The following is a 17,859-nucleotide window of genomic DNA, read 5'->3' on the forward strand; positions in this document are numbered from 1 at the left end:
ATCCGCCCATGAATGCCTAGATTATGGGCCATGAAAGTTTTAAAGAAATGCTCTCTATTTTTAGCCAGGTCTGCATGAGCGAATTCTGTTTTTAGCCAAGTTTACATGTACATGTAAATTCAAGTCTAGAGTTAAGGGAGACAATTTGCAAGTCTAGGATTTTGAGAGACAATTTGCTTTTTGCTTCTGCAGCTGATTTTGTGAATTACTCTGCCTTGTTCTTGTTGAAAACCCAAAGGCCATTTTTTAGCTTTAAGTTCTGTAGTTTGCGCATTCATCTTAACAAAATTGGTTATGAATGTTTAAGTTATGCACCTGGTGTCATTACTGGCCACACCCAGGGTTCACAGGTTTGGTAAACATAAATCTGGAAAGGTTTGAAAATCTTTTTGTGTATTCGTTCATCCATCTCAGCACAATTGATTGTGAATGTTTGTTCAAATTGATCAATGTTGTCCTAGGATGCCCTTGACTTTGACCTTTTGACCAACTTTTTTTAACTTTTAAAACTACAGAAATTTTTACTATGAGTACAGTTTTGAAAGCATTTTTTTTTTTTGTCAGATGACTTACTTGGCACATATTAAAATAGTTCATGCAACTAATCTGCTTACAATATTTTCTGGGCTCAGATGTTGAACGTGCTACGTTTTCAGGTAACCCAAACACAAAACATAAACTATATGTCTGTTGCCTTTTACCCATACATACATGCTCTGGATTGATATGACCACAAAAGCCATGCCAGTAGAGCATAGGCACTTTTGGGCCTCTTGTTCAGTATTGGCCTGCTTGAACCAGTCTTTTGATATAAAAATTCCAAATTACTTTAAGCTAAAAGGTGGTCAGAAATTTTGGTATTTAGAGCAATCTATGGTTGTTATTGCCAAATATTATATTGTGAAATTATGTTATTTACATTAGGCTGCAATAATTTAAAGTTTTGTTCTCAGATTTTGGCTTCAGAATGAAGAAAGTGAGGGTGCAAAAAAACAACAACAAATTTTCCATTGAGTTTAGCAACAGGAAGGCAAAAACCATGTTTTGTAATTATTACAACATTATTCATGCCAAGACCCAGGAATGTCTTACTTGGTATGCAGGTTGGTCATGACCAGTAGATGACCCCTAGTGATTTTGAGATCAAAGGTCAAAGGTCATGGTCGCAGTGAAAAAAACGTTTTCCGCTCAAAAGCTGAAGATCCTTTTAGATAGAATAAAAAAAATATGTCTACATGTGAAAAGCTTTGAAAATCTTCTCTGCAGAAGCTATTGACACAATTTCAAAATAATTTCACAGAAATTTTCCATCGATGACCATATACATGTATCAAATTCTTTTACCCCATTGTGATTCATAAAAAACATGGCCACCATTTGCGGGGCTTGTTTTCACTATACCGTATTATATCATGTATAGGACGCTAGCATAAATAGGACGCAGGCAAAAAAATAGTTGAAAAAACGGGTAAAAACCCTTAATATATAAGATAGGACGCAGCGGAATAATGTCAAAATCAGAGCCGAAAAATTGAGGTTGGTAAAGTATTTATAACATATATTGAAGTAAAAAAAAAAAATGTATATAAGGCATATTTCGATAACTGTCTTGTGTATTTCGATAATTATCGTCGTATTTCGGTAATTTAACATTTCGGTAATTTAGTGTACACAACAATGATATAAGTCTTGACATTTTGAGAACATTCACGCATATTATAAGACTTGTACAAATGCTGTAATTGTCCCGACACGCCTTCTGACTGGCAGTCAACCGTTGCAATAGTTCCGACATGCCTCCTGAATGACACTCAACCGTTGCAACCGTTGCAAAACTGTGTATCGTCAAAACTGATTATTGTTTTGATAAGGCTTGTCGCTGCGCGGAATAAAGCATGTCAGGCATAGCTAATGCGTGTCCGTAATTATCCTTGCCAGCGGAAGGCACGACGGGTAAAGTGCGAACAAACAACTATACGGTACTACCATCGCAATAGTTTGTTCTATTGATGTTTTTCTAATGACAGACAGCGGGTGTTTTTCACACCTTCGCACATTTGAAAATATTTGATGGTGACAATAATGCTACTTTGCGTTATGCACATTCCTTTATTATTTTTTTAAAACAGTAACATACAACAAAATGTTTTGTAAAATATCGAAACATTAAAATCATGAACAACGATTAATTGATATTTACCTCCTTTCCCGATTTTCCGTTTGTCGTTATAACTCAATCCAGTTAAATGCTGACTCACATTGAGTTTTTGTGAGTTAAGCGTCTCTTTTGTAAAAAAGTAAACAGTCATGTTTGTTTTCAATTTATTTCTCAATAAATCATTTTAAAGTAAACATTCAATATATTTCTGCGTGTGTTAACTTGCGTGATTTTACCTGATTTTATGTCAGTTGTTCTCTTCGGTGACGCAGTACAGATACTTACTATTACCGCGTTCTTCCCCGATCCGATATTTTTGACCTGAAATGGACTTGGAAAAAAACAGATGAAATTCTAATAGCATAGAAAGGACGCAGGCAGTTTTTATGACGAGAATTGGGGGTAAAAAAGTGCGTCCTATGCATGATATAATACGGTACGTTTATATGGAAAACTTCTTTTCAGAAACAATTTGGCCTGACTTCAAAATATTCACAGTAACAATGTGCTCTTTTGTGGAAAGTTATATAAAGCCAACTTAAATATTGTAAGAAGTATGGGTCTTTGTAACTATTTAGACAAAAAACATATTTTTCATGTTTTTATACAACTGTAAAAAACAGGTCATATTAAAGTTTCACATGCAGTGTAAGAGCAGGTGGGTGTCTGGGCAGGCAATGTCTAGTATGTTGTCTGATTGATTACTTTAGAACTCTTTGTCCAATCATGATCAAATTTGGTCAGAATGTGTATGGGCATAATATCAACAGCCAATTCTTTTTTGTCTCCAGCGAGTTATTGCCCTTTAATTATACAAATGACCTTAAATTGGTCTTGTTTGATCAATCACTTTAAAAGCCTTTGTCCAATCATCACAAAATTTGGTCAGAATGTATATGGGCATTATATCTCAGAAAAGTTTCATAACCAGCCATTTCGCTTTAGTCACCCAACAGTTATTGCCCATTAATTATAGAAATGTTTAGAGCACCATTAAAGTTTTACTCAGTGATCTATATAGGGCCATTTTGGCCTACTTGTCTGAAAAAAGGTGCAGTAAATCTGTAGAACAAGACATTAATTTTGGTGTGGCCTTAAAGCCATTTTAATTTTATTTCAAATTTTTTAGCAGATGCTTCCTAGATCGTACCCGATTTGCACCAATTCAAAATAGTAATTATTATTTTTACATTGTCCAGGCTGTAAATGTATGACACTTTTACACTAATCAAATTTGATATTTGGATCCATAAATTATTTTATCAGCACTGTTATCTTGTATGGTCCCAAACATTATTACACTTGGAAAGCAAAACATTGAGTTATTATAAAAGTGATTTTCACCATTGTCTATTCTCTGTATTTCCAGAGTCACAAAGGACTGTATGATGATCTGAAGACCGTTCCATTTGTGGACAATGGTGAAGAGTCTAGAGGTCAATATGGTGACTATCACAATGACTTTACTAAACCAAATAGTACTTACGACCTACATGATAAGTTTGAATCCTTATATAAAAAGTATAACCAGAAACTGAATAGGGATACTGGTATTGGTGAAGGTGACAATTTAGTTGATAGGAATGAGGATTTGAGAAAAGATGTAGATGAATCACAGGGAGGATTACCAATTGTTAATGAAATAAAACCAGTGGAAGGTGGATTAGAGGACATGACAATGTTTGAAGACAATACTGAAGATAATAGTTCCACCAAGAGGGGAGGAAGAAGGAGACGTAACAAGAAAGGTAAGGGACACAAACACAAGCAATCTGTGAAAAAGGATTTATCTTTGAAGGAAGATGAAGAAGCTGAAGAGAAAGATGATAATGATGCTGATGATCTTGGCTTCAATATGGAGAAATTCTATCGTGAAAATCCTAACTTCAAAAAGAATGTTGCAACTATAACTGATCATGACAAACATGAAACAACAACTGAAAAGAATATGGTTACAGGAGTTAATGATTTGAGTGAAAGTGAAGATGATGTGGATGAAATGGCTAAAGACATGATGGATGTTGATGATGATGCTGATGATGACGAAGAGAATGGTGTAGATAGTGTTTCTGCGGACAAAAGTAGTGAGGGAGATGATTACTATGACTATTATGATGAGGATGATGACAGTAGTTACAGCAGTAGTGAACAGGCGGCAGAGGCAGAAAGACATGATCTCACACCTGCTGATTGGTTTAAACACTTTGACAAACCCCAGATGGATGACTACCATGCCCATATTGATCCAACTACCACACCTGCTGATGATGATATCAAGAAGAGCGATTTTAGATCGGAAACAATAATGGAATATGATATAAAGACCAATACTATAGGAAAGCTGAAAGAAGGTGAAACTGACAACAATAAAGATAATATACCAAAGACTGATGTTGAACCAAGTACAAGCCCAAACCCCCCAACTCCGCAGAAGGGAGTCAAATCAACTGTAACTCAGCCGGCCTACTCCCACTGGAACGAGAGAGTGAACACCTGGAATCTAATTGAGTCTAAACCTGTAGGTAAGGAATCCTGCAAGCAGCAGTTTTGGTAGTTGGTGCATGCTCCTCCTACTGTTTGACAAATGAGATGCTGCTTAGATTTGTCCAGAAATTTGGGCTGTCATGCAGATAAATCATTGGCTGATTAGTTCATCACATGTCACTTTTTACAAATCATTTATTATGACAAAGTCACTGAGGATACTATATGTAGTATAATTTAGTAAAATTTTCTACCTTTGTAAATGCTTTCTTGTTGAGTTTAAATATAACATTTGGTTCACAATCTTTGAATTTAAGGACTCTTTTAAAGTTTCAACACTGAAAGTTTAAGAGCTATTCAAAGTGTTTTACTGTTTTCCAGAGACAGAACTGTCTTTTATTTATCTGGGCTTGATAACAAGTGCAGAACCTGATTAACATACTTCAACTTATGATACATTATATAAGTATCTTCTCTTAAAGATAAGTAGTTTTGAAAACATTGCTTGGTTTAAAAAAAGAAGATCTTGAATGACTGCATTTTATTTCATAGCCTTTTCCTTGAGGTATGATTCCAATAGATTCATATAAGTCTGATAGAATGCTATTCCCCCCATTTCAGCCTCATGCCAAGAGGCCACAGACTGCCAGTCAGGCCGAATGTGCAGGTACGGGCTGTGTCTTTGTGGTCAGCCAGATTTCTGTGAAGGGCGCAGCAAACCTGTGTGTGGTTCTGATGGTCGACGATACCCGAGTCACTGTGAGCTCCACCGGACTGCCTGTGTCCTTGGCATCCACATCCGCATTGACCAGGGTGGCAATTGCTTTCAAAATGGTAAGTCTGGAGTATAAAGGCCTAATTAAGATGTGTAAACCTTGTGTGTACAAACCAAACTTCCATCAATCGATGATAACTTTGTTACATTCTTTCACTTGAGCTTGTTTGTTATTTTTTTCAAAGAAATTGAGTGAAGGTATTGTACTAGCTTTTGCTATAACAGTGATTTACAGTCAAGTTGTGAGCATTTTAAATCCTTTTTGAAACCTTGTTTGGTATCAAGACAAAAACAATCCAATGGTTAGACTCTCAAAGAAAATATATTTTACAGGAATTTTTCCCATCTTAACTCAATTATTGGACCAGAAGCATTTTATTGCCAATGTAAAACTTTTAATATCCAATAATTTTGGTACAGGCTAGCCAGAAGCACTGTTCAAATTAACATTGTCTGATGGTCTATATTAGGGTCCAATGACCAAAGCCTGGATATGTTGTTCAAAACATTCAAATCATTCTTTCACATATAAGACATCAGTCATGTCTTTTTATATTGTGTCTGAGTAAATACAACTACAGTCAAACCTGTATTAAGTGGCCACCTTTGGGAAAATATCAAAGTGGCTGCTTAAGACAGGTGGCCACTTAATCCAGGTTTGACATTTCCGCCACATTAGCTTTATTCAGAGATGGATTATGTATCTTAACCACCACCTCACACCACAATCAATAACATCTGTATCAATATTATTGAAGAAGGTTAACTACAAATACATTTGTTTAGATAAAATAACTTTATTTCAAATTTATAACTAAAATACATTAGATAAATGTTGATACAAGGCATAAACAAAACACACCACATATCAGTCTACACATTTACACAACTACATGTACATACACATTTTTGAGTTCACTTTTTAAAGTAGTCCGTACATTAAATAAATGTTGATGCATGACATAAATAAAACACACCACAGATCAGTCTACACATTTACACAACTACATGTGCATATACATTTCCTGAATTTTTCTCTGTCTTTTTGCGTTTGGATTTCCATTGCTTTCATATTCCTACACAGTTTCACGCTTACGCTTAAGAAAGAAATTGATTTGAGTCCGTCCACAGTTAAATTCCTTGGTAAAACTTCTTGCACTACGGCCGTTTTCTAATAACTTTAACATTCGACACGTTCTTTTGGAGTCAAACACTTTCGATTAGTCTTTTTTTCAACCATAATTAAAGTTAAAAAATATCAAGAACAATGCATTTTAAATATCCGTTCGTAGAAATATAAATCCGTGCACTTTGAATAATAATATTGAAATGAATAATAATTGTAACTCGTTTCACGCCGTTGAATGACAATGCAAAATGTAAATTTATAATAACCGGTAATTTTGTCGGTATTTAATAATTAACTTCTTAATTATTTAATTATCGTATTAATTGTGTCATTAATTGTGTCAATTCTGATCAAAACATTCGCCGACGTGTAATAAACATGATTTCTCAATGAGTAAACACGCATGACAATCGTGTGATGCAATATTCATTTTCATTGGATGACGGAGATACCCGAGGCCGTCGTTCTTTTCCGTAAACTTCTATACGCAATTAAAGCTGTGTATCGGAAAAATTTATAAGCGGAAGTGTCAGTGACAAGGGATAAGTGGCCGCTAATTAGTGATTATATGGCTTCATGGGGACAAGAATTAGTGGCCGTGGCCGCGTTAGACAGTTGGCCGCTTAATGCACGTACATTATATAGTAAAAACGTATGGGGGGAATTTGGAGTGGCCCGTTAAGGCAGGTGGCCATTTAATAGAGGTGACCGTTCAACCAGGTTTGACTGTATTGCTTATTGAGAAGGGATATGTGACTTGTCTCATTATTGTGCCGCCCTTCAAAGAGGAGGAGGAATATTACTTTGCACATGTCAGTCGGTCCATATGTCAGTTTGTCAGTAGACCAAAGCTTGTTCGAGTGATAAATCCACAAGGCCTGAACCTATCAAACTCAAACTTGACTTTAGGGTTTGGCATCACTGTGACCTTGAATTAAGAAAAAACTTGTTTGAGTGATAAATAGACCATGCCTTGACCTATGTTCCTCAAGCTTGACATGGAGGTTGTGGGTGTGACCAGTTGATGACCCCTATTGATTTTGAGGCCATCAGGTCAAGGGTCAAGGTCACAGTGACCGTTGAACGTGAAAAGCTTGTTGGAGTGATAACTAGATAATGCATAGATTTAGGGTCCTCAAACCTGACTTGGAGGTCCGATGTGAACAGTAGATAACCCCTATTGATTAGGGGTCATTAGGTCTAAAGGTTCATAATAACATTGAACTTGAAAAACCTTGTTCTAGTGATAACTTGACAATGCCTGCACTGACAGATTTCAAACTTGAAGTGGAGGTTAAGCATGACCTGTAGATGACCCATTTAATTTTGAAGTAATCAGGTAAAATCAGCTAGAATTTCAGTCCATGCATATTTTATTCCACTGTCTTGTTTAAAATTTGTTGTATAGGTCTGTATAGCACCGTATAACAATAACTGGTTGTCCTTGCAACAATGGTGCAGATTGTAACCATTGGAATGGCGCTTCCTACAGGGTATAGCAGGCTTTCAGTAAAAGCAATATCTGTCTGGAGGTATTATGCAACATATTGATGAAATGTTGCAGTGGGATGTTTTATTGTTATCTGTCTGGCATGAGCCCAAAACTATCTATGGATATTAGTCAGCATTGGCATGTTAATGAACTTAAAATTGTATTTGTTTTTTTTTTCATTGAGGAGAAGGCTATCTCAGGCTTAAATCCTTGTACTAGGAAATTCAAGGGAAATTTTTTTTTTTAAATTATGGTATTAATCACAAACGGCACATTAACATAAGAAGCCTACTTCACAATAGACCTGCATAGAGTTATGTAGGAGTCTGCGTGTGCACATGCAAGTATAGAGATTTCAATAATATATGGTCACGCTCCAGACATGCACTCTGAGTCAGCTCATATCCTGGGGATTTATAATTTTCTGCAGCAAATTACAGAAATGAAATGACAATCGTATCATATGTTAGCTGATATTCAGGAGTCAGTGGGATAGTTTTATCCTTGGCCCATGTGTGTTGGTTTCCTGATGGGATAATCAATAATCAAACCAGACTTGAAGGATATTGGAATGTTCCAAGTTGGCAATTATTGTTGTTTACAGTAATATAAAAACCTATGCATCTCAAGATGCTGAGCCCAAAGAGGGCAATATAAATTTCTCTCCTTACAAAGCATTATCATGGAACATTTCAGGACTGAAGTTTCTTACCCTTTAAATCTTACATATCAAAGGATTAAATAAACCTTAACCAGACCAACACAAGCCACTAAAATAAAAAATATTCAAAAGAAAATTAGCTTTTTTGGAGGGTTCATTTGCATTTTCAGTCAATTAACATCACACGTCATCCATGTTTAATGAACGGCACACTTTTTCTACGTAGTCACCGCGCAAGGCTACACATTTCTGATGTCTCGCAATCCACTTGGTAAATGACTCCCGGTACCAGTCTGTGTCAAGTTGTGAAGCTTTTCGACGGGTTGCCAATGTCAAATCAGCAACGTCCTGGAAGCGCTGTCCACGGAGGAAAGTTTTTTATCTCGGGAAAGGTCCTAAAATCCATGGGTGCTAAATCAGGGCTGTAGGGAGGGTGTTCTAATACTTCAAATCCCAGTAATGTAATCTCGAACTGTGTAGATTTGGCCCTATGTGCAGGAGCGGCACCAGGATAATCTGATCAAGGTCCAAAGCTGGCCGTTTCCTCTTAAGAGCATTGACGAGATCCCTTTTCAATACCTGAAAATCAACGTGTTTCAGTTAGCAATGCTAGCGGTGATGTTTTAATGCAAGAAAGTATAAAATTAATAAATTGCTATACTTTGTATATAAATATTTAATTTTTATATCTTTGTAGTTTATTAATATATTTATTAGTTACATCCGTGGGTTGCATAGATATTTAACGTTGAATAAAAGTCAGCATTCACCGTTCTCCCCGCTTTGACTCTGTGCTGAAAGATCATCCCGTAGCGATCCATGAAGAAGATGAACATCTCTTTTCCGCACCTTCTTTGCACCCGAGCTTTTTTTGGTGGCGGTGTTCTTGGTGTTTTCCCCACCGACGATTGGGCCTTAGTCTCCGAATCATAGTGATGAAGCCAAGTTTCGGGTGTTGTTGCTATCCTATCAAGGAATTTGTCACCTATTGCTGTGTACCGATCCAAGAATGCAGCTGAACACCTCCACGCATCTGCTTTTCTTCATCAGACAGCAATTTCGGGGCCAGCGCGCACTGACTTTCGACATACCTAACTCTTTCGTAAGAATCCCATGCACAGTTGAAGGAGATATGTCGAATTCACTGGCAATCTGTCTCAACGTTTTTCGTCTGTCTTCCCAGATAATACCCCTCAATTTTTATCGAACACTAGGAATCACGATCGAAGGCCTACCTCCTCTCTTATTGTCTTCAATCGATTTCTGCCGTTCTTAAATCTTTTGTGCCATTTGTAGACGAATGCCGGGCCAAACTCCTTTAAAGTATCGCTCCTTTTCATCATTGAAATCGTTTCAGCTCATGTCATTCCTATTCCGACACAAAATTTAATGACGCTCCGTAATTCAACGTCTCCAGTTGACATCATGACGCAGGTTTGGTTTCCTTGACTGTTCAAACAAAAAAGCTGCTATTTTCAAACCGTATGTAGTAAACAACGATGAATTTTACGGAAATGACGTCATGACATTGACATTGAACGTGCAAGATTTGCACGGATATTTGACGATAAGAACCAGTGTATAAATTGCATTACTTAGGTGAATGAATGATGAAAAGAATACACATTTTGGCGTGCGCCGACTAGTGTCTGATGCATTGCCAAGGATACCGTTTAGTGTCGTTATCGTTAGCCGATTATTATTTTGCCTTATATTTTATCTCTTAATTGATTGATCTTGTGGATAATACAGTTTCAGATGAATTGGAATAAAAATAAAAATGTTTAAACAATTTACACGAACTTCGCGATCAACCCTCGTATTAACAAAGGAGAATAATTTCCAACTATTGTATTTATTTAATACTGATTGCTCTGATGCAAGGTTTAACAATTAAAGCTTATTTCACTGAAAGATGTTTGATTGGTTTGCCATTTTTGTTGACCACTCTTAGGTATAAATACATTCTGGAAGCAAGACAATTACAAGGTATAAGAACCTCAGTCTTGATTGAGGCTGTTCATTGACATTAATGATACATGCAACACTGTTAATGCCCATGGTACCAGCTTTAGGGGTAAGTTATTAAAACATATCTGACGATCAAAGAGAACAGGTAAATGAATAAGTACACTAAACAAAACCTCAAACATGTTTTTATTGCTGTGTCTTAAAAGTGTTAACAATTGGCTTCAACAATTCAATTTGGTCCTGGGATTCAGCAATCCAGATGGCAACAGACAGAGGAACAAAATCTTCACATTTGGATTAGTTTTAGTATTGTATTAAATCATATGCCATTACCCTCTGATGCTTACAATTTAATTACATGATACTATCATGCCTTAAATGACTTCAGATGAGAAGATGCAAGCTGATATGGCAGCAGACAGTCCACTGGATGAGAGACAAGCCCCCGAGAAGTCCACTGAAATACCCAGCCCAATTTCCAAGACAAACACTCCAGTAGTTGTGGAGCACATGAGTAGGGGGGACAAAAACGAGGAACAAGCGGCTGGTATACTGAAGGATAACAGGACTGATAGGAAGACAGATGCTGTAGAAGACGTTGTGAAAACTGCTGTGGTCGCTAAAGCTGTGGACAATGTTGTGGTTCAGGAGAATAGTAAAATGGGTAGTGTTCATGATAAGTCTGATTACAATGATAGTAGTTCTGACACAGAGGAATATAAGTATGATGATTCTTATGACTATGACGACAGTTATGATGATGATTCAGATGAAGGTCTTAACAATAATGGAAATAAATTTGGAGATGTTGCTTATAGATTTGATGATAACAGTAAACATGATATTGATGACATTGATGATTCCTATTATGACTTGAGTGATGAATATGCAGATGACTATGACGATGTATCTCTGAGCAAAGACAACAGTGAAAGACAAGATTCTGAAGAGAGTCCCAGCCTAGTGCCTTTGTTCTGTACGCCTGACCTGTTCATGCAGTTCAAGGCTGATGTAATGCAGTATCACTGTGTCTTCTTTGAGGAGAAACATTGCAACAAGCTCAACCAAGAAGGTAGGGAAATTTATGATGAGCTTCTCATGTGTGTGTTTAATAGCTACACAAGGTGTAAAGTTGTTCCTGTTGTATCTGTTTTCCAAGACCGAGCAAAAAGTCAGAACTATATTGTTGTTAAAGGTGCATTCTGATTCCTGATAGTAACAAACTTAGCATGAGGTTTTTCTTTTGTGTCAGCATAAAAGTATGCAGCTATTTAAAAAGGACCATAAAAGGATACATTAGGATTATTACTCAAAATTGCATAATTAATGCATTACCACCGTTGATCAATTATGTTTCCATGTCCTGCATTTTCTGTGTGATGTCAGCTGCAAAGACAGACATTTCCAATAATTAGAAATCAGAAATTAGAAACTAGTTATGTAACATTAAAAGCTTCAGATCAAGCCTATTTCTTCACCCAAACAGTTAAGTAATTAGCAAATTTTTCAATTTTATATTCACAGAGAAGCAGAGGCTGGCAGCAATCATGTTTAACTATTATGACAAAGACTTCAGCGGGCAGATTGAGAAGGAGGAATTATGGGAGATGCAGATGGTCGAGCACATTGACGACCTCTCCTCTATGTGTACACTGCTCGATATCATCATGTTCAACGAGCTCGGTGAACGAGATGGAAAGCTGAACGCTGATGAGTTTATACAGGCATTTGGTAAGGGGGCTTTAATCATGATTAATTAAGACAGCATTTTGAAATATTTCTCTTAAAATTCACGTCAGTACTATTTATGTATAGTATTGCTAATTTATAACCATTGTCTGCTTTGAATAATCAAATAGAGGCATAATTCATGAAAAGTTGAAAAATAGCTATGGCAACAATATATAGTTTAGAATATTACTTAGAAATAAAAGATGAAATAAACACAAAATGCCAGAATCTCTTTGATATTTAAAGGAGATGCAAATTCTCTCATTAGTGAAATAGCCACATTAATCTCAATCTATTATTTTGTAATTGAGCACTGGCTATGATGAGTTATCTTCTTGAAATAGAGCACTTGTCTACTACATAATGATTTCCTTTAGGGAGTATAGTAGTTTATCAATGTTACATTTTATCTAAAGAAAGATTGACCACTTTTGCCAAAGTACTGGCCTTCATTAAGCACAGAACTATATGTCTTGATTTTGGATTTTTGTCTAGATAACTGTTAACCTTTAAGACATGTAAAATGATTTCAACTTGAGACAGAATGCGTATAAACAATCGTAAACTTTTAATTATTATGAAAGAAAGATCAATAGATGTCAGGGCATTTAAATTACTATTTAGAATATCATTACATATTATGGAAATATACTGATTACACGACTGCATTCACACCAGATAATGCCATAGTGCAATTTCCCTACTCATTGACGTTTGTGGCTTAAACTGTTAGTCATAAGCTTCAGTGTATTTGTCTGAAACTATTGATTCCATAAGGAAAAATAAGCTATTTGTGCATGTTATTTCCATCATTGATTTGTTTCTACAGGATTGCTTCCATTTCAAACTCATATAGAGGTTTAAGCTGCATGCATACACCTGATGCATTTAAGCTATTTGCATTTTTTTAATCATCTAAAAAAGGAATACTCAAATTGAGAGATTAACAAATATATTACTTACAGTATGTAGACTCATAAGAGAGGTTCCTGTAGACTCGTGATAGAGGTACCTGTAGACTCATGATAGCGGTACCTGTAGACTCAAGATACAGGAACCTGTAGACGCATGAAAGAGGTACCTGTAGACTCATGATAGAGGTACCTGTAGACTGAGATACCTGTAGACTCATGATAGAGGTTCCTGTAGACTCATGATAGAGGTACCTGTAGACTCATGATAGCGGTACCTGTAGACTCATGACAGAGGTACCTGTAGACTACATGACAGACGTACTTGTAGACTCATGATAGAGGTACCTGAAGACTCATGATAGCGGTACCTGTAGACTCATGATAGAGGTACCTGTAGACTGAGATACCTGTAGACTCATGATAGAGGTTCCTGTAGACTCATGATAGAGGTACCTGTAGACTCATGATAGCGGTACCTGTAGACTCATGATAGAGGTACCTGTAGACTGACATACCTGTAGACTCATGATAGAGATACCTGTAGACTCATGATAGAGATACCTGTAGACTGAGATACCTGTAGACTCATGATAGAGATACCTGTAGACTCATGATAGAGATACTGTAGACTCATGATAGAGGTACCTGTAGACTCAGATAGAGGTACCTGTAGACTCATGATAGAGGAACCTGTAGACTCATGATAGAGATACCTGTAGACTCATGATAGAGATACCTGTAGACTCATGATAGATATACCAGTAGACTCATGATAGAGATACCTGTAGACTCATGATAGAGATACCTGTAGACTCATGATAGAGATACCTGTAGACTCATGATAGATATACCAGTAGACTCATGATAGAGATACCTGTAGACTCATGATAGAGATACCTGTAGACTCATGATAGAGATTCCTGTAGACTCGTGATAGAGGTACCTGTATACTCATGATAGAGATACCTGTAGACTCATGATAGAGATACCTGTAGACTCATGATAGAGTAGACTCATGATAGAGATACCTGTAGACTGACATACCTGTAGACTCATGATAGAGATACCTGTAGACTCATGATAGAGATACCTGTAAACTGAGATACCTGTAGACTCATGATAGAGATACCTGTAGACTCATGATAGAGATACCTGTAGACTCATGATAGAGGTACCTGTAGACTCAAGATAGAGGTACCTGTAGACTCATGATAGAGGAACCTGTAGACTCATGATAGAGATACCTGTAGACTCATGATAGAGATACCTGTAGACTCATTATAGATATACCAGTAGACTCATGATAGAGATACCTGTAGACTCATGATAGAGATACCTGTAGACTCATGATAGAGTAGACTCATGATAGAGACACCTGTAGACTCATGATAGCGGTACCTGTAGACTCATGACAGAGGTACCTGATAGACTCGTGATAGAGGTACCCGTATACTCATGATAGAGATACCTGTAGACTCATGATAGAGATACCTGTAGACTCATGATAGAGTAGACTCATGATAGAGATACCTGTAGACTCATGATAGAGACACCTGTAGACTCATGATAGAGATACCTGTAGTCTCATGATAGAGGTTCCTGTAGACTAATGATAGTGGTACCTGTAGACTCATGATAGAGATACCTGTAGACTTACGATAGAGATACCTGTAGACTCATGATAGAGATACCTGTAGACTCATGATAGAGTAGACTCATGATAGAGATACCTGTAGACTCATGATAGAATAGACTCATGATAGAGGTTCCTGTAGACTCATGATAGAGATAACTGTAGACTCATGATAGAGATACCTGTAGACTCATGATAGATATACCTGTAGACTAATGATAGAGGTACCTGTAGACTCATGATAGAGATACCTGTAGACTCATGATAGATATACATGTAGACTCATGATAGAGATACCTGTAGACTGAGATACTTGTAGACTCATGATAGAGATACCTGTAGACTCATGATAGAGATACCTGTAGACTCACGATAGAGATACCTGTAGACTCACGATAGAGATACCTGTAGACTCACGATAGAGATACCTGTAGACACATGATAGAGATACCTGTAGACTCTTGATAGAGTAGACTCATGATAGAGATAACTGTAGACTCATGATAGAGGTTCCTGTAGACTCATGATAGAGGTACCTGTATACTCATGATAGAGATACCTGTAGACTCATGATAGAGATACCTGTAGACTCATGATAAAGTAGACTCATGATAGAGATACCTGTAGACTCATGATAGAGATACCTGTAGACTCATGATAGAGATACCTGTAGACTCATGATAAAGTAGACTCATGATAGAGATACCTGTAAACTGATGATAGAGATACTTGTAGATTCATGATAGAGGTACCTGTAGATTCATGATAGAGGTACCTGTAGACTCATGATAGAGGTGAATGTAGATTCATGACAGAGGGACCTGTAGACTCATGATAGAGGTACCTGTAGACTCATGAGAGAGGTACCTGTAGGTTCATGATAGAGGTACCTGTAGACTCATGATAGAGGTACCTGTAGACTCATGATAGAGGTGAATGTAGATTCATGACAGAGGGACCTGTAGACTCATGATAGAGGTACCTGTAGACTCATGAGAGAGGTATCTGTAGACTCATGATAGAGGGACTTGTAGATTCATGATAGAGGTACCTGTAGACTCATTATAGCGGTACCTGTAGTTTCATGATAGAAGTACCTGTAGACTCATGATAGCAGTACCCGTAGACTCATGATAAAGGTACCTGCAGACTCATGATAGAGTAGACTCATGATAGAGGTACCTATAGACTCATGAGAGAGGTACCTATAGACTCATGATAAAGGTACCTGTAGACTCATGATAGAGTAGACTCATGATAGAGGTACATGTAGACTCATGAGAGAGGTACCTATAGACTCATGATAGCCGTACCTGTAGACTCATGATAGCGGTACCTATAGAATCATGATAGAGGTACCTGCAGACTCATGATAGAGGTACCTGTAGATCCATGATAGAGGTACCTGTAGATTCTTGATAGAGATACCTGTAGACTCAGATAGAGTTTCCTTGTGATAGAGTGACCTGTAGATTCATGATAGAGGTACTTAAGACTCATTGAGAGGTACCTGCAGACTCATGATGAAGGTACTAGTAGACTCATGATTGAGGTATTTGTAGACTCATGATAGAGGTACCTGTAGATCCATGATAGAGGTACCTGTAGATTCTTGATAGAGATACCTGTAGACTCAGATAGAGTTTCCTTGTGATAGAGTGACCTGTAGATTCATGATAGAGGTACTTAAGACTCATTGAGAGGTACCTGCAGACTCATGATGAAGGTTCTAGTAGACTCATGATTGAGGTATTTGTAGACTCATGATAGAGGTACCTGTAGACTCATGATAGAGGTACCTGTAGACTCATGATAGAGGTACATGTAGACTCATGATAGAGGTACCTGTAGACTCATGACAGAGATACCTGTAGAGTCATGATAGAGGTACCTGTAGACTCATGATAAAGGTACATGTAGACTCATGATAGAGGTACTAGTAGACTCATGATAGAGGTACCTGTAGACTCATGACAGAGGTACTTGTAGACTCATGATAGAGATACCTGTAGACTCATGATAAAGGTACCTGTAGACTCATGACAGAGGTACTAGTAGACTCATGATAGAGGTACCTGTAGACTCATGACAGAGGTACTTGTAGACTCATGATAGAGATACCTGTAGACTCATGATAAAGGTACCTGTAGACTCATGACAGAGGTACCTGTAGACTACATGACAGAGGTACTTGTAGACTCATGATAGAGGTACCTGAAGACTCATGATAGCGATACTTGTAGACTCATGATAGAGGTTCTAGTAGACTCATGATTGAGGTATTTGTAGACTCATGACAGAGGTACTAGTAGACTCATGATTGAGGTGTTTGTAGACTCATGATAGAGGTACATGTAGACTCATGAGAGAGGTATCTGAATACTCATGATAGCGGTACCTGTAGACTCATGATAACGGTACCTGCAGACTCATGATAGAGTAGACTCATGATAGCGGTACCTGTAGACTCATGATAGAGGTACCTGTAGACTCATGATAGAGGTACCTGTAGACTCAGATAGAGGTTCCTCGTGATAGAGTGACCTGTAGATTCATGATAGAGGTACCTGTAGACTCATGATAGAGGTACCTGTAGACTCATGATAGAGGTACCTGTAGACTCAGATAGAGGTTCCTCGTGATAGAGTGACCTGTAGATTCATGATAGAGGTCCTTTAGACTTATTGAGGGGTACTTGCAGAGTCGTGATGGAGGTTCTAGTAGACTCATGATTGAGGTATTTGTAGACTCATGATAGAGGTACCTGTAGACTCATGATAGAGATACCTGTAGACTCATGATAGAGACACCTGTAGACTCATGATAGAGATACCTGTAGTCTCATGATAGAGGTTCCTGTAGACTAATGATAGTGGTACCTGTAGACTCATGATAGAGATACCTGTAGACT

At 37.4% G+C, this 17,859-nt stretch overlaps 1 protein-coding gene across 1 annotated transcript in view; it reads left to right on the forward strand.

Moving 5' to 3' along the window:
* The window catches only part of LOC128204526 (follistatin-related protein 5-like), a 99,307-nt gene that overhangs the window by 56,477 nt on the left and 24,971 nt on the right, over positions 1–17,859 (forward strand). The window contains exons 3-6 of the mRNA XM_052905942.1: positions 3,528–4,680; positions 5,264–5,476; positions 11,059–11,742; positions 12,195–12,401. Of these exons, the coding sequence (XP_052761902.1) occupies positions 3,528–4,680; positions 5,264–5,476; positions 11,059–11,742; positions 12,195–12,401 (2,257 nt within the window). The remainder of the gene's footprint in view (positions 1–3,527; positions 4,681–5,263; positions 5,477–11,058; positions 11,743–12,194; positions 12,402–17,859) is intronic.

The sequence above is a fragment of the Mya arenaria genome, chromosome 2, assembly GCF_026914265.1.
Source record: "Mya arenaria isolate MELC-2E11 chromosome 2, ASM2691426v1".
Taxonomy (NCBI): domain Eukaryota; kingdom Metazoa; phylum Mollusca; class Bivalvia; order Myida; family Myidae; genus Mya; species Mya arenaria.